At 38.9% G+C, this 22,936-nt stretch overlaps 1 protein-coding gene across 19 annotated transcripts in view; it reads right to left on the bottom strand.

The window, feature by feature from the left end:
• LOC120538827 (calcium/calmodulin-dependent protein kinase type II subunit beta) overlaps positions 1-22,936 on the bottom strand; it is a 397,041-nt gene that overhangs the window by 204,560 nt on the left and 169,545 nt on the right. For all 19 annotated transcript variants that reach the window (XM_039768344.1, XM_039768347.1, XM_039768327.1 and 16 more), the window contains exon 4: positions 14,188-14,242. In XM_039768344.1, the coding sequence (XP_039624278.1) occupies positions 14,188-14,242 (55 nt within the window). The remainder of the gene's footprint in view (positions 1-14,187; positions 14,243-22,936) is intronic.

Below are 22,936 nucleotides of genomic sequence, written 5' to 3'. Positions count from 1 at the left end.
GCTTTGCCCACAAAAATGTTTCTTTTCCATCCTCAATAGCAAGTTCTTGGTTATTCTTGACAATAGTTATTATTTTCCTATCATTAGCAGAGTCTCACTCTCTAAGCGTTCACAGAACAAAGACTGGATAAGCATGCTCTGCACACAAAGCGACTCTACAATCTCCAGCATGGAGGTAAGCACTACGTGTGGCGCTCCCTATGACAATATCACTGCCTGACTGATGAGGCACAGAAATTTCACGTTTAAGAAAGGAAAGAAAAACGAGTTGCAAATGAACAAGAAGAAAAGCCAAAGGCAGTGCAAAAACACACCTGGTGGTCCTTGAGGTATGCAACATAGTCAGTCTAATCAAAGGGACAGCGAGGGTCAACTGTGACTAAATATCCTGAAGTATCGGTACGAGGAGCTGTAGCCTACACTGACAGAATTAAGTGCAAGGCAGGAAGGGATGCACACTTGCCTCCACTTAACCAATGTCGGTATGAGAGTTGGCGCTAATGTTTTTGAAAGCTATTATCCTCTCCAGCAACAGAAGGTGAAGTGAGCAACTCATGTGGCATGTTATGTTTAGGGACTGGATTTGCTAACACAACCCTACAAAAACTTCCCATGTGTGCTGACTATTCCATTCACTAGACCTGCTACAACTGGATGATATCTCTCCCAAACTGTCAAATGAGCTTTCCAAGACCATTTAGACTGATCACAGAACCACTGATGCTTGGACGTCTCTTTATAAACTGCCTTGGGATAGTTCAGGTCCCATCACTCTGCTCATAGACGTATGAGCCATATGGACCAAATCAACCATCAGGTACCTTTTTTTGTTTGACGTGCTGGATAGTTTTCATCTAACCTTAGGGTGACTGTAGTACTCTACTTGACACAACTCTTCACAAAAAAAGGATCTGTTTACCTGCTACTCTACTTGGAATTGAGACCAGGTTTCCAGGCCCAGTAGCTCTGCTGCAGCAGAAAGAGTTTTAATTTAGGATCAGAAGATGAAGTAAAGTCAACAATACAAGCAGAGGCCATTACCAAAATGACAAACCGAACTTTGTCATCAGAAACACTAACCAAGACTTGAAACCGAAAGACAAAAAAAAAAATGTTCAAAAAAGCGGTAACAAAAAAACTATAACAAAAAATTGAGCACATAAGGTTAAGAGAATCCAAAAATGTATGCCTAAACAAGCCATAACTGTGACCATGTATATGATGGTCCTGAAGATGGACATGAAACGACTCCCCGGGATCTCTGGGTAGTTACCTTGGCAATTGCCAATGCAAAAATTTCCAAATGGTGCTGCCCATAAATATTAAAGATGCCATCACAGAAAGACTGTAAAACTTTACTGCTTCCTTAGGAAATAATATAGGACAAAATACATGTAAAAATCAAATTCATTTGCTTGAGAAACTTTCGATTAGCTGCAAAGGTGCCCAAAAAAATCTGACCGGAAAAGCTCAAAAAAATAAATAAATGCCAACTTGATTGCTGTGAGACAAATAAGGACTGAGTGGCACATGCATGATGTGTCCTCCCCTTGACACTCCCCCATCACAAAGACTTTTGTTACTCCTGCTCAAGCATATATCTTGTCTTAGATGGGTCATTTGCTTGCATGTTAAATATCCAAGTATCCCAGTAATTGAATTAAACATTTTTTGTTTGTCATAAAATAGCATTCAGAAAAGGGGCAACAGATTTTTGATAAGCTTAACAGTTAAAGAGTTATTAAGCTGCAAATATAAAAATCTCATTCTTGTTCAAAACACTTAAATATTAAAACAATTCCAGTCAACATAAACAACAATTGTTTCTAATTCTTTGCAAGTAAAAATTATGTCAATATCATGCTGTGTTCTCAAGATATTGAGGTTGAAAGACGCCAAAGTGTAGCACAAATTACAATGCAAAATTGAACTGTGTTTGAATGAAAATGTAAAATTTGTGTTTAGCCTTTATTAAATATTAGACTACACCAGATATTAATGCAAAGTTTTGTAGAAATAGGTGCTATTGTTTTCATGTGAGGCTCGATCAGACAGGTAGATTCAATTATATATATATATATATATATATATATATATATATATATATATATATATATATATATATATACATACAGTAAGTATGTGTGTGTATATAGGTAGTTGACAACTTAAAACCTATGCATCTTGCAACTTTTCAACTTACAATCACTACCACCTCCCAAGGGCAAACAACAATTTTTACCTCACCAGTTCAGTATGCCATGACTCATTCATCTCCATCTCAGTTTATTACCTGCAGTGGTTTTGGTTACATTCAGTTACATTCATCTTACAATTACTGATCTCGACAAAAAAAATTGAAGGTGATCGAGCAGTATGAGGGAGGAAAGAAAGCAAATGTGATCACATTTTTCTCATTGTAACCAGTGTTTACCGCAGACACTGTACTGCTGCACATTGTCTTTGAATCTGTTTAACCACCAAAGCATCTGCACTGTGACACACGATGTGCCAATTTATGCGAAATGCCATGAAGGAGTAATGAAACCACAATGAAATCCTTTATCTGTTAATGTTTATTATTAACAGGCTTAAATGTTAAAACTGAAAACATATGAGGGTTCAAACTCTGCCGGTACAACATCTCCTCTCACAGTTAACACAATGAACAATGGAAGAGGCTCACACTGATGAGGAAACATGACACAGACAACGAGAGGATCTGTGAAACTGTTAAAGGTTCGGCACCCATGCGAACAACCGTAATAATGAAACAAAATAATAAGATAAAAAAGAATTTACAAAAAAATGATAGAAAATCTACACAACATGCTAAGAATGATTATAAAAAAGGATATAAAACAAACAATATGACTTAAGGGACTTATTATACAGTATGAATACATATACTGGTCCATCTTACGTCAAGATTGACATCTGACCAGTCTACTGAAATCGAACGTGATTGTAAGTCGATGACTACCTGTGTGTGTATGTATATTTCTCTATTATATTAAAAACGCTTTCTGTCGTGTCCACGTTATTCAGCCTTGAGCATTCCCCTCCACACCGTTCATTACTCCTACTGCGCACATCCTCTCTCTGTACCACCCCGTGACACTCTAACTGCTAACTTGCCCTTCAACACAGTCGGTTATAATGGCAAGGCACAAAAGCAAATAATCTATTCAAGAATGTCAAATTTTACATTGTGACAGAAAAAGAGCGGTAAGAGCTGATAATGAATGTCGAAAAAACTAAAATGAACAAAAAAGAGCTGCATATAATAAAAATCAAGAACAAAGAGAATCATCTGATAAACGTAAAAGAGAAAAATATGCTGAACGACATACAAACAGAAATTAAAAAAAGCAACTGGCATAGAATATAAGTTAGAGGATAAAGTAATTCATAATATTGTTTTTGATGAGGTGTTAATGTAATTTAATTTTACTATTTTCACTCTTATTTTTCACTATGTTTTATTATTCTTTGGTATTTAAAATATACATTTGTAGTGAAATACTCAAGTAACTGATTTTCTGTCTTTAATAAGTAAGGACCAAAGCCCTGCATACTCTTCTATATACCATCTCTTTAAATGCAATCACTTTCTCTAATGGAGGAGCGTTTCAATGCCCGGTTCAGCCATGAGATAGTGGGCACCCATCCCCGGGGGTTGTCGAGCAAAGCGAGCAGGAGGCGGAGCCTCTTAGTAAATACAAATATATAAGATAGATAGAATCTAAATAAACAAAGGGCTATTGCTTCCAAGCAATTTCAAAATGGCTCAATGTTGACCTGTTGCTGCCATTTAGTTTGTAGTGCATTAACTTAGTATTATTTCAGCAGATAACGGCAATAGATACAGAAACAGACAGCAAAAAAATTCAGTTTTATTTATGTATGGGGATGGGTGGTCTTTTGTCCTTGAAGCACCTGCAGATTCTGCTTTTTTCTCCTGCTCAACTGGAATAAATTTATATTTATATTTATATTTTTGTCCACCCAGGCCATCTAACCTTGTCATCAGACTCACATTTAGAAACATAAAAAGAATATTCTATATTAAAGGATGATACTTCACTTAATTATATTTCTATGTACGTAAGTGAGCATTATTTAATTCTTATATACTGTTTATTCATTATCATTCTGATCTAATATTAATTTGTTTCTTCCTTGTAACTATTTCTTCGTCATGTTTAAAGCACTTTTGAGCTATATTCCTAGTATGAAAATGTGCTATAAAAATAAATGTTATTGTTGTAAAAAAATAAAATAAAAACAAAACTAATAATAATAATAACACTAAAGCATACGGTTTACCGGCATCTGCTGTGTAATATGTGTAATGTTTTCTTCTCCTTGGTCAAATGGCCACAGTTCCAACAGTTAATTAATGGACAGATAGTGCTGAGCTCCATTTACGTTAATCAGTTTCATGCCACTTTGTTTTCCTGTCTGTTTAAACAAATCCGTGTCTTTATGTGTACTCATTATGTAATTAGCCATTTCTACAGTTTGCACTCCTCCCTCTATGTAAATTACACTGATTTTGAAAAAGCATTCCATAGCATCCACCGTCCCTCCCTCCAGAACATTTGGATTCCCTGGAAAAATGATCAACATCTGTAAAGATATGATGCACATAGCACTGATTGTCCACATACATAAGGGGGAGCAAAGCAAATAGTTCTACGTGAAGCTGGGAGTCAGACAGGGCTATGCAATTTTGCCCATCATATTTCTTGTTGTGGTAAGACTGGGTGATGAAGAAAGATGGTGAAAGCAGACCAAGAGGACATGTGTAGCGTTTGACAGCCAGACTGGAAAACCTTCTTGCAAATGCCCAGACAGACATCCAACAAAAGGCAGACAAGAGTGATTCAGATTGCAGGAAGTGTGGAACTTAAGAACAAAGAGATCAAGGGAAACACTAAACATGCAGTGAGGACAACAGTGCGTGGGATGGAGCTAGAAGAGATGAACTGGTTTGGCAGCCCAAGCCTTCAACAGAATCCTGAATGTCTGGAAGAATAGCATCAAGCTAAACATTTACAATGTATGTTCAGTTCTCCTCTATGCAGCAGTAACCTGAAGAACTTACAAGGAAGGTACAAAGGATAGTGTCCCAAAGAATCTTCAAAATCCACCGGGAACAGCATTTCATCAAACAAGAGGTGAACAGAAGAACAGCTATCAAAAACATTATCAATGAAATGAGGCACAGAAGATGGAGGTGGCAGGAAACTGGACAAAAACAGACACCATATGTTGGTTTTAGATGGGACTCCATCAGGAAAGAGAAAGAGAGGAAGACCATTTGGCATACAGAGGACTGTTGAGGATGAAATGAATGTGATGAGCAAGTCCTGGAATGAAATCAGTTAATTCCTTCCAGACCATGAGGGCTGGAGAAGAACCATTAATGTCTTATGGTCTGGCAGGAGCGAAGAGGATCAATATATGAAATAAAGTTTGCTTTCTAATCTACCTGTGAACTTGTCACAGCACTTTGAGAGCCTGCACTCAGTAAAGAACGCCATACAAAGATAAACAGAATTGAATTGAATTAATATCTTGAAATTAGGCAGATTAAGGGCAGATCCAAGCAACTATAGGCCAGTAAGCTTAACATGCATCACAGGAAAATTAATGGAAGGAATTATTAAGGACAAGATTGAGCAACACATGGCAAGGATAGGAGTTATTCTGAACAGTCAGCATGGGTTCAGAAGAGGGAGGTCGTGGTTTACTAACATGTTGGAATTCTATGAGGAGGCAACAAAAGGATACGATCAAAGTGAAGCTTATGATGTTATTTACCTGGACTTTCAGAAAGCATTTGATAAGGTGCCACATGAGAGGTAGGGCATCAAATTAAAAGACGTGGGCGTTCAGGGTGATGTTTTTAGATGAGTGCAGAATTGGCTCAGACACAGGAAGCAGATAGTGATGGTGCGAGGAACCTCATCAGAACTGGCTGATGTTTTGTTCCACAGGGGTCAGTGCTAGGGCCACTGCTATTTTTAATACATATAAATGATTTAGATAGGAATATAAGTAACAAGCTGGTTACGTCTGCAGATGATACCAAGATAGGTGGATTAGCAGATAATTTGGAATCCATTATATCATTACAGAAGGACTTGGATAGCATACAGGCTTGGGCAGATTTATGACAGATGAAATTTAATGTCAGTAAATGTAAAGTATTACACAATGGAAGTAAAAATGTTAGGTTTGAATACACAATGGGCGGTCGGAAAATCAAGAGTACACCTTATGAGAAGGATTTAGGAGTCGTAGTGGACTCTAAGCTATCAACTTCCTGACAGTGTTCAGAAGCCATTAAGAAGGCTAACAGAATATTAAGTTATATAGCACCTTGATGTGTGGAGTACAAGGCCAAGTTGGTTCTGCTCAACCTTTATAATGCACTGGTGTACTAATCTGGTGTACTGTGTGCAGTTTTGATCTCCAGGCTACAAAAAGGACATAGCAGCACTAGAAAAGGTCCAGAGAAGAGCGATTAGGCTGATTCCAGGGCTACAGGGGTTGAATTATGAGGAAAGATTAAAAGAGCTGAGCCTTTACAGTTTAAGCAAAAGAAGATTAAGAGGTGACATGATTGAAGTGTTTAAAATTATGAAGGGAATTAGTACAGTGGATCGAGACTTGTATTTTAAAATGAGCTCATCAAGAACACAGGGACACAGTTGGTAACTTGTTAAGGGTAAATATCACACAAACATTAGAAAGTTTTTCTTTACACAAAGAATGAAAGACACTTGGAATAAGCTATCAGGTAGTGTGGTAGACAATAAGACAATAGGGACTTTCAAAACTCAACTTGATGTTTTTTTGGAAGAAATAAGTGGATAGGACTGGCGAGCTTTGTTGTGCTGAAATGGCCTGTTCTCATCTAGATTGTTCTAATGTTCTAATTAGTAACATCCAAGCCAATGATATTATTTTTTAACAGTACTCAGGATAACAAGGATGTTATGATAATATAAAATGTATGCATTTATTTCTAGTAGCATTGACTACTGCAATGCGGTGTTCACTGGATGTTCAAACTGTTCTTTACACAGCCTCCAGTTAATCCAAAATGCTGCTGCAAGGCTCATTACAAGAACAAGAAAATACGAACACATAACTCCAGTTCTTAAATCCTTACACTGGCTCCAGGTTAAGTTTAGGGCAGATTTCAAAATCCTCCTTTTAACATATAAAGCCTTAAATGACCAAGGCCCGGCTTACTTATCTGAACTTATCATGACTTACAAACTAGAGCCACATTAAGATCTCAAGATGCCGGTCTGCTTATGATTCCAAGGATTAATAAAATAACAGTGGGAGGTCGAGCTTTTAGTTACAGGGCCCCTAAACTGTGGAATGGTCTGCCTGCTACTTTTAAATCCCGGCTGAAGACTCACTACTTCAGTTTAGCACACCCTGACTAGAGCTGCTGATTAACTGTACAGACTGCATCTCTGTTGTTAGTCATTAGCACTAAAACATAAGTAACACGAAAGTTATAATTTGTTACTAACTCTCACCTATTCTGTTTCTCTTCCCGGTACTCAAATGTTTCACTTGGTACCACAGCCAACCTTCCAAATTGTTTTGCCTGTCTAAGGTAAAGTCATCTCTGATGGAGGATCGCAGGAATCTTTGGGTAGAGGGGTCATTTCATTGGATTGGCTGGACCAGCACTCAGCTGTGGAATGGCCAATAGGGGGAGGCAGCTTGATGAATGAGGTCTCCAGGACTCTAAGCAAATCCAAATCATATTATGTGATATCATCTACTGTTAAATTCTGCTCCGTACGTGTAATATTTTTATTTTTATACTGTATTGAGGATTACTTCTGTTCTGTGTATTGTATTGTATTGTATTGTATTGACCCCCTTCTTTTTGACACCACTGTACGCCCAACCTACCTGGAAAGGGGTCTCTCTTTGAACTGCCTTTCTCAAGGTTTCTTCCATTTTTTCCCTATTAGGGTTTTTTTTGGGATTTTTCCTTGTCTTCTTAGAGAGTCAAGGCTGGAGGGCTGTCAAGAGGCAGGGCCTGTTAAAGCCCATTGTGACACTTCTTGTGTGATTGTGGCCTATACAAAAATAAACTGTATTGTATTGTATTGTATGTAATAAATACAATAAAAATGGACATCCATAGGTGAAGTGGTGGCTCTCAGGCTAAGGATCTCTTCTGGTATCTGAAAGGTTGCCAGTTCCAATCCTGCTACTGCCAGAAGGGATCCTACTTTGTTGAGCCCTTGAACAAGGCCCTTAACCTGAAAATTGCTCCGGGGCGCTGTACAATGGGTGACCCTGCGTTTTGACCTGCAAAGGTCATGCAAAAAGACAATTTCCCCTCAGGGATTAATAAAGTGTACCAAATACCAAATATCCCGACAAAAAAGCCTGATATAGCGGCAATACAGAAAATCAAAGAAAAATACTGCATAATAGATGTCATAAAATCAGCCAATGAAAAAATAATGAAAACGGAGGCTTAAAGAAATGCTTCAGATATAAAGACATTTCAGATCAAAGCTCAAAGGATATGGCATTTTCAAATGTAAATAGCTGCCCATTATAACTGGAGCCACAGAGCTGTTCACAAGAACCTTTAGGAAAACCTAAGCTCCATTCCTAGCAGTGACAATAAAGGCGCTACACAAGAGCTTCAACATTCACAGAAGATCAATATAAACCGTGCGCTAAATCCCAGGAGATGGGTATGCTCCTGATTAGTGGTATCAGTCACTCAGTGCATAATGTATGAAAAAACTGTAAGAAGAAATAATTTTATTATTAATAGTAATAATCCTGATACTTCTTCAACTACTAGTAGTAAAAATTATAATCACAATACAGCTCTGCTTTCACTGCCACCTTGCCCAGGTTCCTGCCTTATGCACCACACTGCCAGTATCGGCGGTGACCTGAATTGGATTAAGCACATTTGTCTGTGTTATGTAATGATAATACAATTATATACAAGGCTCTGACAAGAAATATTACTGCTAGTGCTGCTGCTGCTGCTGCTGAGAAGAATACAAATAATAACAGTCAGGGCAATATAGCCAACCAAAGGAGCTGGATAGGTTGAATGGCTTCTTCTTGTTTGTCAAACTTCCTATATTCTATAATAATAATAACGATGATAATGATGATGTTGAAGTATCTGTCTCAGTTCTTTTCCAGATCCTTCCATTTCTCCCCTACATTTCAAACACATCACTGTGAGGGTAGCCTGGCAAGAGAAACTGCGTGTAAAAAAGAGAGACAGGGAATGTGTGATGGGCTGGCACCCCATTCAGAGTTGGTCAATGCCTTGCCCCTGGCGCTTCTTAGACAGACCCTAACATCTGATAACCGTACAATTGGAATAAGTATGCTCAGAAAATAGAGGTATGGTTGGATGATTAATATGGTATGTTGTGTTCTGTTATATGATACCAAATGGTATATCTGAAACAAAATACCAAGGCAGCGCTGAAGTTCACAAGACCATAAGGTGACAAGTGGAGCCCTCAGTCCATTAGCAGAAGACACTGCATACGATGTAGCAGCATCTGGGCCTTCATCAAAATGGATTCAACCTTTTTGCGCCATCTTTTTATTATTATAACTGTGACCTTTCAGAGGTAAGCACCAATATAATGAATATGTACACCTAACCTCTTCAATGTGCATCCATGCTTGCCTACCATTCTGATTTCCATTGTCTTTGGATAAAATTATCATGCTTTCCCAGAGTTAACCAAGCATTGCAGCCATATCAGTTTATAGACAGTGAAATCACTAAACTAAACATGGCAGGAGCCCAGAAGTTCTCCAAGGGGTTCTGTTTCAGTTTTTTCTTTTGTACAGCATTCTTCACGGGTATAAGTTCTCAGTTAAAATGCAAATACAAACTTTACTAATTACATAATGAGTACACAAAGTTGTTTAAAACTAACTAACATAAATGGAGCCCAGCACTTTGTCATTTATTTAATTGTTGAACTCTGGCCAGGCCTCTTGATTACTTTTTCAAATGTCCACCATATGTCTTCAATTCAAGAAATTTAGGACACATATGAGCGGCAATCATTCTTTTATTTAGCACTATTTGGTTGTGAGCAGTTGTCCAATGTGCTTTACAAGTTCAGTGTGAATTAATTCCTTCCTCTCTTACACCCTGTGGCAGCTAAACTGATTTGTTTAGGGGTGCCTGGAATGTGACAGTCCAACACCTTAGCTGGAAGACCACACCTCAGACTTCGAGACATCGGCCTTGTAGTCGCAGGACTGGACAGCCCAACTCTATGTGATCTCCGTGGCACTTCTTACCAAGCTGGTCTGCACCAAAATCCTTCTGCACAAAAAAACATTGTGTATTTTATAGATTTAGGTGAGATGAATCCCTTTGTAAAACTGAAATTTCTCTACCATAGACCGTTTCTGTGAGATATCGGATTTAGTGTTTTGAAAAAACAAAAATGTCATGTTTGTGTGATAGCACGTATGTTTCATGCTCAGAATACTATTTGAATTCAGAGGGGATTGAATGTTGTTTTGTTTTACTTCGGTTTTTTGTTTTTCTCCATCATATTTATTCCAAAGTACTAGGGTGTTGTACTGTCTTTGATTTATAGATGTAATGAGAATTAAAGCAAAATGACACCTTTTATTGGCCAACTAAAAAGATTCCACTATGCAAGCTTTCGAGACAACTCAGGCCCCTTCTTCAGACAAGATGTAATATAGAAACTGGAGTTCCCTGTGTTTATATAGACATTAGGACAGATACAGCATTGGAAAACCTTTAAGTGAGACATCTTAGATATAAAAAATTAATATATTCTAGAAGGATGTCTCTGGGTATGGCAGTAGCTCTATATGCTTGGGGTGGAAGCTACACTTCCCAGGTAGGTCCATCTGTGTGTCAGTTTGTGAAAAACAGAAGTTAAAAGGGTGTTTGTTATCTTCCAGTTGAACGGAAGCTGACTTTCTTTTTGAGTAATTAAGCTTCAGCTTTATGTTGGGGTGGAAAGAATTCTATCCGTTATGAAACTGGAGAAGGTCCTTCTCACTGGCAGACCAGATTACTCAAATAAGATGTGAAAACAACTGTCACTCAAATAAGAAAAGCTACTGCCATACTTAGAGACAAACTTCTACAATATAAAAACAGACAACAAGAACCACATCCCCCTTGTTGTCACCTATAGCCCACATATTGAAGCACTTCAAAAAATTATAAAAGAACTTCAGCCAATATTAAATAATGATGAAACGCTGAGAGATGTATTTCCAGAACCTCCCCACCAGGCATGCACTAACTAATTGTCCGAAGCTCCCTGGGTGAACCAACAAATAATGGCAAATCTCCCTGACTACAGAAAAGATGCGCTTACATTTATGATACCGATGGTGTAGTTATACCACTCTGCTGACTAGAACATCATATAAAGGGATCATTATTGAGGTGGGAATAACCCAAAATCAATTATTTGCTGCATGTTTCTTGTTCTCAATCATTATTTTTTTTCTCTTTTTTATTTCCTCAGACTACCCTGGAATTTTTACTTAGAAGATCAGAAAGGTTTCTTTTGATTGCCCATAAGAGAGAAAGTTATTGTTTAAACTAGGCTGACCCGACTTTTAAGTTGACCACTTCTTAAGGCAATTCAATATGTAGATCAATTTGATATTTTATACAAACTCATTCATTTGGTTATATTGCATTTGAGTGGTATTACTTTAATACTCGTAGTTTTTGTTATTTTTGTGATGAAATTTAAACTTTTTTTCTATATTGAGGTTGCCCTTTTGAACCCCCCGATATTTACTACGCGGTGAGGCATTTGTACTCCATCAACATTAATTATTTCCAGAGACATAATTTTGTCTACTTTTCCAGAGCATCGCGCACAAAAGCAAGGGAACGATGGGAGCACCAGAACTCTGCTCACATCATGTCGCTTCGTATCGCAAGCTGCAAGTAGTAAGTCTGTGATAAGCGGAATACCGCTACACTTTCCACTCACGGGACGGAAGGACAATCCCGATTGCTTTTATATAGTAAGAGAGAAGAAGAAAATATCGCACAGTCTGGAGTAGAAAATCATCTGTTACCTGGAAAAACGAAACTACAAATCCCATCGTGCATTGCAAAATGGACGGGGCGTGTGAAACTCCGCGCCTGCGTAGCACTCACGGGACAATCCCGACCGCTTTTATATAGAAGGATGGTTTATACAGAAATATGCAAGATCAGGATGTCCATCCACCATCTTGACTGGATGGTTAAAGAATACACATCCATTCTTTACTGAGAGAAAAAGAAAATGAATATGTACCGCAATCTTCTTGGGAATACAAAAATGGAAACCTACGAGGAATGCCTTGAGGGGCTTCTCTATTCATACTTGGGTCAACATGTCTATAAAAATCCAAGTCCTACACTCTCATTAGGGTTTTCTTTTTCCCCCAATAACATGGGAGCGATCTCTGATGAACAAGTGGAGAGGCTCCACCAGGATATCTCTCAAATTGTATGTAATAAAACAATTATAAGTGTGCTTTACTTTTTAAGCCCAAATAATTAATTTGAAAAACATCATTCTTTTTCTCTAAAAATGTATTTTTTCATTTTAAATCTTCATTTCCCAAAAAAAGATGTGATAGAGCAATTCCACATTTGGATTCAGCCCCTTTAAATCTACCAAAAAAAAAACTAAAATGTTGAACTGGAGTGAAATAAAATATTTGTTTTTGCTGACCTGTGCTTTTCGGGTCAGCCTTCTTGCCCAATTGCCTTGACCAATTGCGTCATCTAGGTGATGCATATCATGCTCCCCTTATGGCCAAGACAGCTAACGCTGGCTTGTAAAAGGTTTGGGGGATGTAATCATTACGAGATATTGGTCCCAGTGCCCCATGTATGAAGCTAATTCCTGGCCCAATCCTCTACATGATATATATATATATATATATATATATATATATATATTAGAATAACCCAATGGAGGTTGTGATATGTCGACTACATTACCTTTGGGCACTCTAAGCAGACGCAGATGTCTGTAAAGCAATGTCTGAACATTAAATATTAAAGCAAATATCTGAACATACAAAAATAAAGAAATAACTTATAAGTGTCAGTCAAACTGTGCAGTAGCCAAAGTTGCCCTAGTTGTCGATAAAAGATAATAATTCAACTAGGCTTAAATTATATAATTATAGGATTGGGTATGAGCGGCATGAGTGAAGTCAGGAGTAGGTGGCTGTGTGGTCTATCCGATCGAAACGGTAAAGACCTTGCCTAGTAGTTGTGCCTTGGGTGCTAGAGGAGCAATGTCCCTGACAGGCACTGTTTTTGCCCATATATTACAACCACAGTCTCGTGGACTGAGGCTGAGGAGGGGTCTTTAAAGCCCCACATTCGTGTGGGACATTCTAGGGACTTGTCCCTTTGTGGTAGCCCCCTTCTTGAGCAAGTCCTTACAATTGTGGTCCCCGGACAAGGCTTATAGAGGAACTTGTGAGGCCCCACCAGCAATACGTGTGGGACGCTCTGTTCATCAGGAGCTTTATTAAATTTACCCTACGTTACTCATCGGTTTGGGTTCTTCTGGTATTCATATCAGGCCACTTCTCTCTCCACTTGTCCGTCTTTTTGATGACTTATGAGAAGGTTTTGAGTCTGCTTCTCTTTCTATTACTTTTATATACATAAACATTTATCATATATAGAACTGTAATGACTTGTACAATAGTTTTTGAATAGAGGGACTGATGGCCATTAGGCTCCCACTCTTGAGATTGGTGTGATAATATTTTATTAAGGTATTACTTTGCATAGTATATTATAAATATGATACATTTGTAACTGAATAAAGTTACATAAAATATCGATAAAGGATTCTTTAAAGTCCAGATTGTATCCTATGGCATCTTTTCAAAAGATGTGACAGAGCAATTCCACATTTGGATTCAGCCCCCTTAAATCTATAAAGAAACCCGACAATGTTGAACTGGAGTGAAATAAAATATTTGTTTTTGCTGACCCATGCTTTTTTACATACACTGATCTGCACAACAGTTTCCAGAAGTGCTTCAGTGTTATTACAAGATCAAACCAGCTGAGTTTTAGATTTTCAAAGAACGGTTACTCACAAGTCAAAGACAAGGTAATGGAATCCTTCCTCTGAAATACTGTCATGAAGTCGCACTGAAAAAAAAAAAAGAAAAAAGGTGTCAGAGTCAAGGAAACAGGCAATGCAATCTTCAAGCTGCAGATATTTCGTTTTAAAGCAGATGACTTAATATCAATGAAAGCAGGCTGGATTATAAAAGGCTGGCTCTACTCAGAAGATGGAGCATACAAAACCAACAAAGATTTCTTTGTCATCAAAATTGCATGTAAGGGTAGGCACCATTTAAAATGAAGAGGAGGATGGACTGCCGAGTGGCTGGGAGTCAGACAGCTGATAACCATAGAAGTCAGCTTATGTGAAGGAAGAACAGGACCAAACTGAGCTGCTAAACCATAAAGCAGGAAGACAAAAACTGAACTGAGAAGGCCATTAAAGTTAAACTCATTTCTGGACGTGGATTAATTAGAACAAGTGAGTTACACCACAGCCTGCTGCTGTTTCCAGATGTTTTTCCTTACTTACACCTCTCATTTAATACTCCCCTTTAAAGATCTACAAGACTGTGAAGAGCATCATTAAGAACAAAAATGAAGAACTCCCATCCATCTGATGGACCTCCATTCTTATTACATCATCAACGAGTCAGATCCCATCCCAGAAGCATCCTGGGCAGGACGCACTCAAGTGCACACCCATACTTGGTCAGTCATTAATACCGGAGCAATTCAGAGTTACAAACTGACTCCAAAGCGCATGGTCTGTCTGTAATCCCCCTCATCTACATTACCACCCACCACTGGGTATTCAGAGTCTTGAGCGAACTGAGTGAGACAATACAGGCAATTACAGTGTAGGACAGACGCTGGTTAGACCTCATTAAACCAACAGAAAAGAACGTAATAAGGAAGATAACAACATCAGAGCTGCTGCTAAAGGTCAGGTGTCACGTGGAAGGGAAAAAAACAAGCTAGACAAAGCTGAAGTCTGCAAAGACTGCAACACTGGGCCATGAGCAGACCAGAAATCATTTAAAATAGGAAAGAAGCACTGGTGTCATTACGGTTATTACACTGTTGGGTGGGCGTAATTACATCTATATGGCAGGCGGCTACAACAGAATTGAAGAGGACCCATGGATTCATTATGCATTTGGGGTCAAGAGGTGACCACTCACATTAGTACGCAATGTAAACCAAACAATCACAGAAGACTGAAGGTGGCCATAGGTTACTAAAACACAAGACAGAAGGTTAAGGGGTCAAAACAGTAGGCTGTAGGTCACTATTGGAAAGGTGGCCCCAGGTCAGGAGCCTTTTACAGAATACAAATGGAAGTGAGTGACACCATCAAAGGGCCATTAGAGAAAACAAAAAGCGCAGGAGGTATGGAGGGCATCAAAGTCATTAAATGATACCCAGGCCACTTCCACACAGATCCAGTATCCTCTGTTCAAACCCCATGTAAAGTTTGCATAGGTTCTCCTAGTGAACTTTCCTCCAGTTATCCTTACACATCTTATTTGTTGTGATTACATGTTGCATGTTATTTTTTCTTAGGTCCTTCTTCAAAAATTTGGATTGGATTTTTAGTCATTTTAGCATGGAAAATGTTGTTTGTATTTATTACTTTTGGTCTGAATCTGAATTTCTTTACTGCGGGACAACATTTTGTTTTCTGTCAGTTTTCCATTATGATTTCCACCCTACTTACTAAGCTACGAGTGTGTGATGTCACCATCAGAATGATATGAATGTCCGCGTCATCCATGTCATCCAAGATATTGTATTATTTTTAGAAGCACTTTGTGGCACTCCATTTAGTTTACATCACTGGCTGCGACTTTGCTCTTTTCTTTGTGACTCCATATTGTTATATTATAGACTAATGTCTACGTGTTTGACCACAATTTCTTTCTCATGTTTTTGTTTTGATGCAAGGTTAGCCTTTCTGTTATGACTCATTTCTTCATCTCGTGGTCTTGTACCTCATTAGTATTTTACAGACTTTGTGTCACAATACTCGTTAGGTTGACTGGCGACTCTAAATCCATGGGGCCCCTACGGTTGTGATATTACATATTATTTAGTGCAATATCCAATGTGCTGAGAGATGACAATGTGAAGCAACAATTGTGATAAGAAAGAAAGCCAGGTCAATGCCGAAAAGTCATATAATTAGGTAACCAAAACATGAGGACAAGAATCAGACGTCAAAGACAGAAGAGTTTCTTCTTCTTCTTTTGGCTGCTCCCGTTAGAGGTTGGCACAGCGGATCATCTTCTTCCATATCTTCCTGTCCTTTGCATCTTGCTCTGTTACACACATCACCTGCATGTCCTCTCTCACCACATCCATAAACCTTCTTTTAGGTCTTCCTCTTTTCCTCTAAACTGGCAAATCTGTCATGAGGCTCTTTTTCCCATTATACCCAGCACCTGTCCTCTGCACATGTCCAATCCAACACAATCTAAAAGCCGCAAATGAAACCTGACACGAGGGTTTACTTGTTAAATAAGTCAACCCTGGAACTGAGATTCAAAATGTTTATCCACAGTGGGATAATGTGCAATGGGATTTGCCTCCATATTTATATCATCTCATACTGTTGATATAACTGATGCGATGACTGCAGTCATATGACATCCTACCACATCACATACATGTAGAACTAAATGGAACGAAAATAAAATAAAACGTTTGTCAAATCAAATTGAAGTGACTAAAAAACCTTGAAAACAGACTCTGCATGATAAACAATGGTAAAATAAACCAAAACACCTATGTAAAATGTATCAATTATTTGTCCACCATTGCAGTAAGCAGCCCACCTTTGAGGCTTCTGTAAACCAGTATACACTATTTTAAGTGAACTAACTAAATGAATTGGGGAAAAAAATATAAAACTTTCAAATCAAGTTGAAATGATCAAAAATCTCAGAAACAAATTCTACTTGATAAAAATAAACTCACATACACATATAAAACATGCTGATTGTTACATAACCTCCATGCCAAGGCACATACTCTGGATGCAACCAACCAGCTTGATGGGAAAGCACCAGTGAAATTTGGCCAACAGGTGTAGGGCTGTAAATATAAAAATTAACTCACACTGATTAATGAAGCCACAGAACTGGTTTGGATCACACCAGGAATTTTCAGGGCAAGGAATATGGGGTTCAGTGCCACCAGAACCCTGAAGGGGTGCTTTACAGACTTGTTCAAGGGCAGCTATTTTATTTGGCACATGGCCACAAGGTTGCTCATTTCTACTTCCATGGCTGCCAGATCCGCTCTCAGGCAGTTAAATTCAGTAACCACATTAATTATCTCAGGGTCACACTTGATCCATCGGTATGTAACGACAAGCTGGTGTCAAAGGATTACTGTGAACAAGAAAGGAAACCAGGACATGATAATGCAGGTAACAGAGAGAAAAGGGTCAAAGTCGAAAGAAATCGAACAATTAGTCAACTAAAATATGAGTGCAAAACAAGCATCAGAAAGAGTTCTAAAACCAAAAAAAAGAAACCTGACAATAAGGCTTACTTATGAAGAAGCTAACTAACCCTAGAACTGAAATTCAAGATGTTTATTCACCAAGGAAAATTGTGCAATGAGATTGCCACCATATTTACTGTATATCGCCACATCCTGTGACATAACTGATGCAATGATCATGATTACATGGTACATCCCACCATGTCAGATAAACAAAGAACTAAACAGAATGAAAATAAACTTTTCCATCCATCCATTATCCAACCCGCTATATCCTATCTACAGGGTCACGGGGAAATAAAATTTTGTCAAATCAAATTGTAGTGATCAAAAAACCTCAAATACAGATTGTACAAAACAAAAACACACGTAAAATACTGTATATCAATTGTTATTGCAGATGCAGTCCTCCATTACAGCTTCTGAAAGAGTAAGCCAGTACAAGTTAATATTTTATGTCCAGGTCCTCAAACATGATGCTGACTTCACTTAAAGTACATTTATTGAAACTGAGACTGAGTCCAGTTGCTCCCCAGTCTTGCACCCAATGTTGCCATAATAAGCCCCAGTCTCAAGTCAATCTGAACGGAACGACGTGGATGTCAAAGCTCCCTGCACATCTCTAAGTCTTGTGTGTGAGATTGATTGGAGATCCTAAACATACCCGGCGTTAGTGAGTGTAGGCCAAAGTATAGTCTAACTGTGAGACCGATAAACTTTGTTGCTGCTGGGATGGGCTCCAGCTCACCGCTAGTGTTGTTTTTGGCAGAAAACTTGCCCCACTGTGCAGCCAGCTAAGATACACTTTTCTTTTCCCTAGCTCCCCATGATGCTTTGCAAGGCCAGCGTAACATCACAGAGTTGTAGTAGCCATGTTGGATGGGGTTATAAGTACCCAATAATGCTATGTGCTGAACTTGCATTGTGCATGTGCAGAATGTTCTTGTATGCATACTCCATCTGTAAGGGTACTCCACCTCACACTTTACGGTGCTGCCTGATCTGCTCTGCAGATCCATGAATAATTTTGTACCTGATCAGTACTCACCCAGATTTGCATCCCACGTGTGTTTAAAAAATGTAAAAAGAAGAAGATTATGAAAATGGTTTGTTGTTCTACATAGATTCATATGTTGTGGATTAGGCATGTTATGCTGCTCACTATGTAGTGCAGATCAGGTAGTGACATCACATATATAACATTGTTCCCTTGCTTCACAGGCTCTTTGTGTGTTATTAAGTCATAGTGATAGGAGTTTGGGAAATACAGAAAACGATAAAAGACTCAAGAGTAGTGTTGACTCAAGAGTGTAATTCTCAAAGCGGTACAGTGGGGGAGTAGTTAACACTGCTGTCTCACAGCTCAGGTCACATTTTTAGCCAGTAAAGCTAACAGATACCTTTGTAGCCTTCAGGGCCACTTAAAAGACCATCATACTGTTATAATCAACTCAAAACTAGTTCAGTTTCTCCTTACCAGTTGACTTCGGTACATTTTGCAGAGTTCAATGAAATTCCCAAGCATTTCCGTGTTTTCACCAAACCCGGAGAAACACAAATTCATTCGGGTTTGATCTTACTTATCACAACATAAAAACTGGATGAAGCAGTTTTAGTTGATGAATGGATGCTAATAAAAGAAACAGAGACAATGGGAAAAGTAAAATGTGGAGCCCCACCAACCAGCAGTACATGTGCACACCTCAGTTTTAAGGGTTGAGAATCTCGCTGATCTGCTTTTTTTCTTATCCCCCATATTTTAAAAGCATGAATGCTGAGTGTTTATTGCTTTCACTTAACTTCTTTCTCTGGCCTTCAATCACCCAGGTCCGATTATTAGGACAGGCAGTGACCATTATCACTGTCTCCAAGGTATGTGGTCCCACCTTGGACCAATTTGGGATGCTGCTGCTAACTGCCTTGTCTTCTTCTTTTTCTTCCTCCACAATTCAGGGAAACTGCCAAGTGAGGGCAAGTGACACCACCCCTTTTGGTCACTGGGTCACAAAACCAGGACCACCTGGAAGGAGACAGAGCTCCTCGATCACCAAAAGATAAAAGAGGAAACTGGATTTGTTCCAGCCATGCTAGACTGGTGGCAATGGTTCATTTCATTTTCACGCCAAATAAACGGGGATGGCCAGGTTGGCCTCCCATAATGTTTTTTTCTGTTCAAAATGACCACACCATTTAAACAGGACCAGTTCACGATTTAAAGTACTGGGTCCATCAAGCTGAGGTTCCCTTCAGCAGAGCCTCCTGATCCTATACCTCTGATTCCCCACAATCCACTAAAAAGGTTACTACCAGAATGCACCTCTCCTCCCTAACACATTATACAGAACCTCCTAAAGTCCTACTGTGAGGCAATGATCACTAAGCATCAGCTGAAGCTCCCTAGGACCACACATTTCTTTTGTCAAGCCTAATTTGTCTTCTGCAGTAAGAATTTCAACTCTCTCTTTCCCAGAAAAACACTACCTGTGTTTGGGTTATACCCATGCTGTAAAATTACTCATCAAGTGGCTAATGCAGAGATGTCAGAAGTCTTTTCCTTCACCATTAAATTGTTTGAAAAAAATGTTTATTGCCTGCTTATAAAAATCATAATGGCTTCAGGGCATGAGGCTCATGACACCTGTAAAATCATAAGGAACAGTCTGTGAACATTTCAACTCTGGGTTACTGTGCAGTGCCAACTTCTGGCAGACTCCCTCAGCACACTGACACCCAGACTATTGTAGACAACTTTCAAACAGAGAGGAAACAAAACTGCTCACCAGGAGCATGTTTGAGCTATAAGGCTGACCAAGAGACCTAAATGAATGGGGGCCATCCTCATTAGGACCTCACTGTCAGGATAACCATAAGGGCCAAATGGATGCATTCATTAAACACAGGCCTCAGGAGTCATAAAGCATGGACAGCCCACCTTAAGGGTCAGAATTCATTAGGAATGGGAACCAGTAACCATAGCAACCAATAGAGAGAAGCGCTGAAGCAGAGGTTCAAGAATCACAATCAAGGACTGGTAAGCACATTTATTTGTAAAGCATATTTAAGAACTGTTGACCAAAGTACTGCACAAAGATTACAATAAAATAAAAGACAAGTCAACCTAAAAATGTTATGCCTATACTTATACAAAGAAGAACACATAAAACATAAGAGCCTAGATTTATAAAAGTAACAGTTGGAGCTGATCTGATCTTAAGAAGTAAGCTCTCCCACAATGCTCTGGGGTTTATCCTGGGTTTTGACTCACCAGGAATCGGTCCCCACTGTTTACTATTGTTAGGATTAGGTTTGTAATTTTGATTTGTTCTCGAGTAACTTCCTGCTCTGTGGTTCCGGTTTACTTGTTTGAGTTTGATCTCACAGTTTTAACCCTTGCTTGTCCCAGACTGTATCTCAGTTTTCATATATCATTTCCTGGTTTTTCAGCACACACAGAAATTCTTGGGTGTCTTTAACATGTCCATAACATTCACAGTCTTGGAGCAGTGACTTTGAAGGCACGGTCAGCCTTTGTTTTTTACATTGAGATTGCAGAATAGAAGCTTACTGGAAGATCTTAATGATGTAAAAGGAGAAAACAGGATAATCGAAAAAATTTGCCTAAGTGTTTTTCACAGCGAATCTGCATGGTTCACTGGTAAATTTTTCATGAAAATGTTTTTGTTTTTAACAGCACCCCATTTGGCTTTGTGAGGCCAGCATGACATCACAGAGCTGTAGCAGCCATATTGGATTGGGATGTCACTCCCTGATCTGTGCTACCTGTCCAATTTGCACTGTGCATCCACAGAAGTTTCACCAGTGCACAATGTAAGCATACACCACCTCACAGTTTATGGTGCTGTCCCAATTTGCTTTGTGAATGTGTGAATAATTTCCCAACCTTCATGGTATCGCAACCCACATTTTCACATGCCAATGTTTTTGCGACCCACCTACTGGTTCCCCCTCCCGTGAATTCTTCTTGACCCACTGGGGGTGATGTTAGGGATTCCCTTTCAGCGAATCGAGTGTGATTGTCAAAGCATGGCCAAGGGGGGTCCCCATCACATCAGAGTGTTAGATGAATCAATTGTGATTGTCAATGCTTTTCCTCCTTGGTGAATCAAGCTCAATCGTTAGAGTGGTGGTTGGGAAGATCGTCCAGGATTGGCCGTGATTTACCTGCGATGCTGCTGCAATGAATCGAGCGAGATCATTGGAGCAGCGCTTTTGTCCAGAGTTGGCCACAGCCTATTTGCAATGCCACCATGGCCCATAGGGTAGGAAATGCTGTTTTATGGTGATGTCACATCCTGATCAGTACTCAGTATTTTCATTTGAAGGGTACATTGGCTGACCATAATGAGAGTATTATGACACCACTTTGTTATTCTACATAGATTCATTATACATTGTATCTTCACTACCGGATTAAGCATATTATACTCCTTGCTGTGTAGCACAGATCAGGTAGTGACCAGGACAGCGCCCCGAGTATTTAACGCTAATCCCTTGTATCACAGGCTCTGTGAGTCTTTGTTGGTTGTGGTGAGAGAAGCTTGTGAGATGCAGAGACAAAGCATTAGAGTATAATTTTTTTTTCAGGGAGGAACGGTGTTTAGTAGTGCTGCCTCACAATAATAACAAAATTTATTTCCATATCACATTTTAATTCAAGGGATTTAGCTTAAGGTGCTTTACAAGATGTCAATGAAACAGTTATGAGAAAAGAAAAAACAAATGAAAATTACATAAGAATAATAATGACTAAATAGTAAGCAATAAATAATGCACACTTATACAGGGTGAGCCAAAAAGAAGTACCACATTTCAAATGTTTATTCTACAAAAACGCTACAAGATAGAATAAATTTCATTACAACACAAGAAAGGGTAAACAAAATAGATTTTTTTCACTGTGTTTTAAAAATGATGTCTTTAAGGTGGTGGTCATCATTAGATCATCATCTTCAAGATTATTTCTGATGCTCACATGACTTGTCTGTCCATTTCAAGGGGACTAGCGTGATTTTGTGGCGAATAGCATCCTTGAAGGCTATAAGATTTTGAGATTGGTGTGTGTATACCTTTGACTTGAGATAGCTCCACAAGAGAAAAACGCACATAGCGAGATTAGGCAAGAATGAAGGCTACCTGACATCGCCATGCAGGGAGATCAGCTTCCCTGGAAACATCTCCCGCAAAACTTGCATGGATCACCACGCCATATGAGCTGTTGCTCCATCCTGTTGAAAACCAGGCATCCAG

Source organism: Polypterus senegalus, chromosome 11 (assembly GCF_016835505.1).
Source record: "Polypterus senegalus isolate Bchr_013 chromosome 11, ASM1683550v1, whole genome shotgun sequence".
Taxonomy (NCBI): domain Eukaryota; kingdom Metazoa; phylum Chordata; class Cladistia; order Polypteriformes; family Polypteridae; genus Polypterus; species Polypterus senegalus.
Note: the sequence above shows the minus strand (reverse complement) of the source record. Positions and strands in the feature narration are given on the sequence as shown.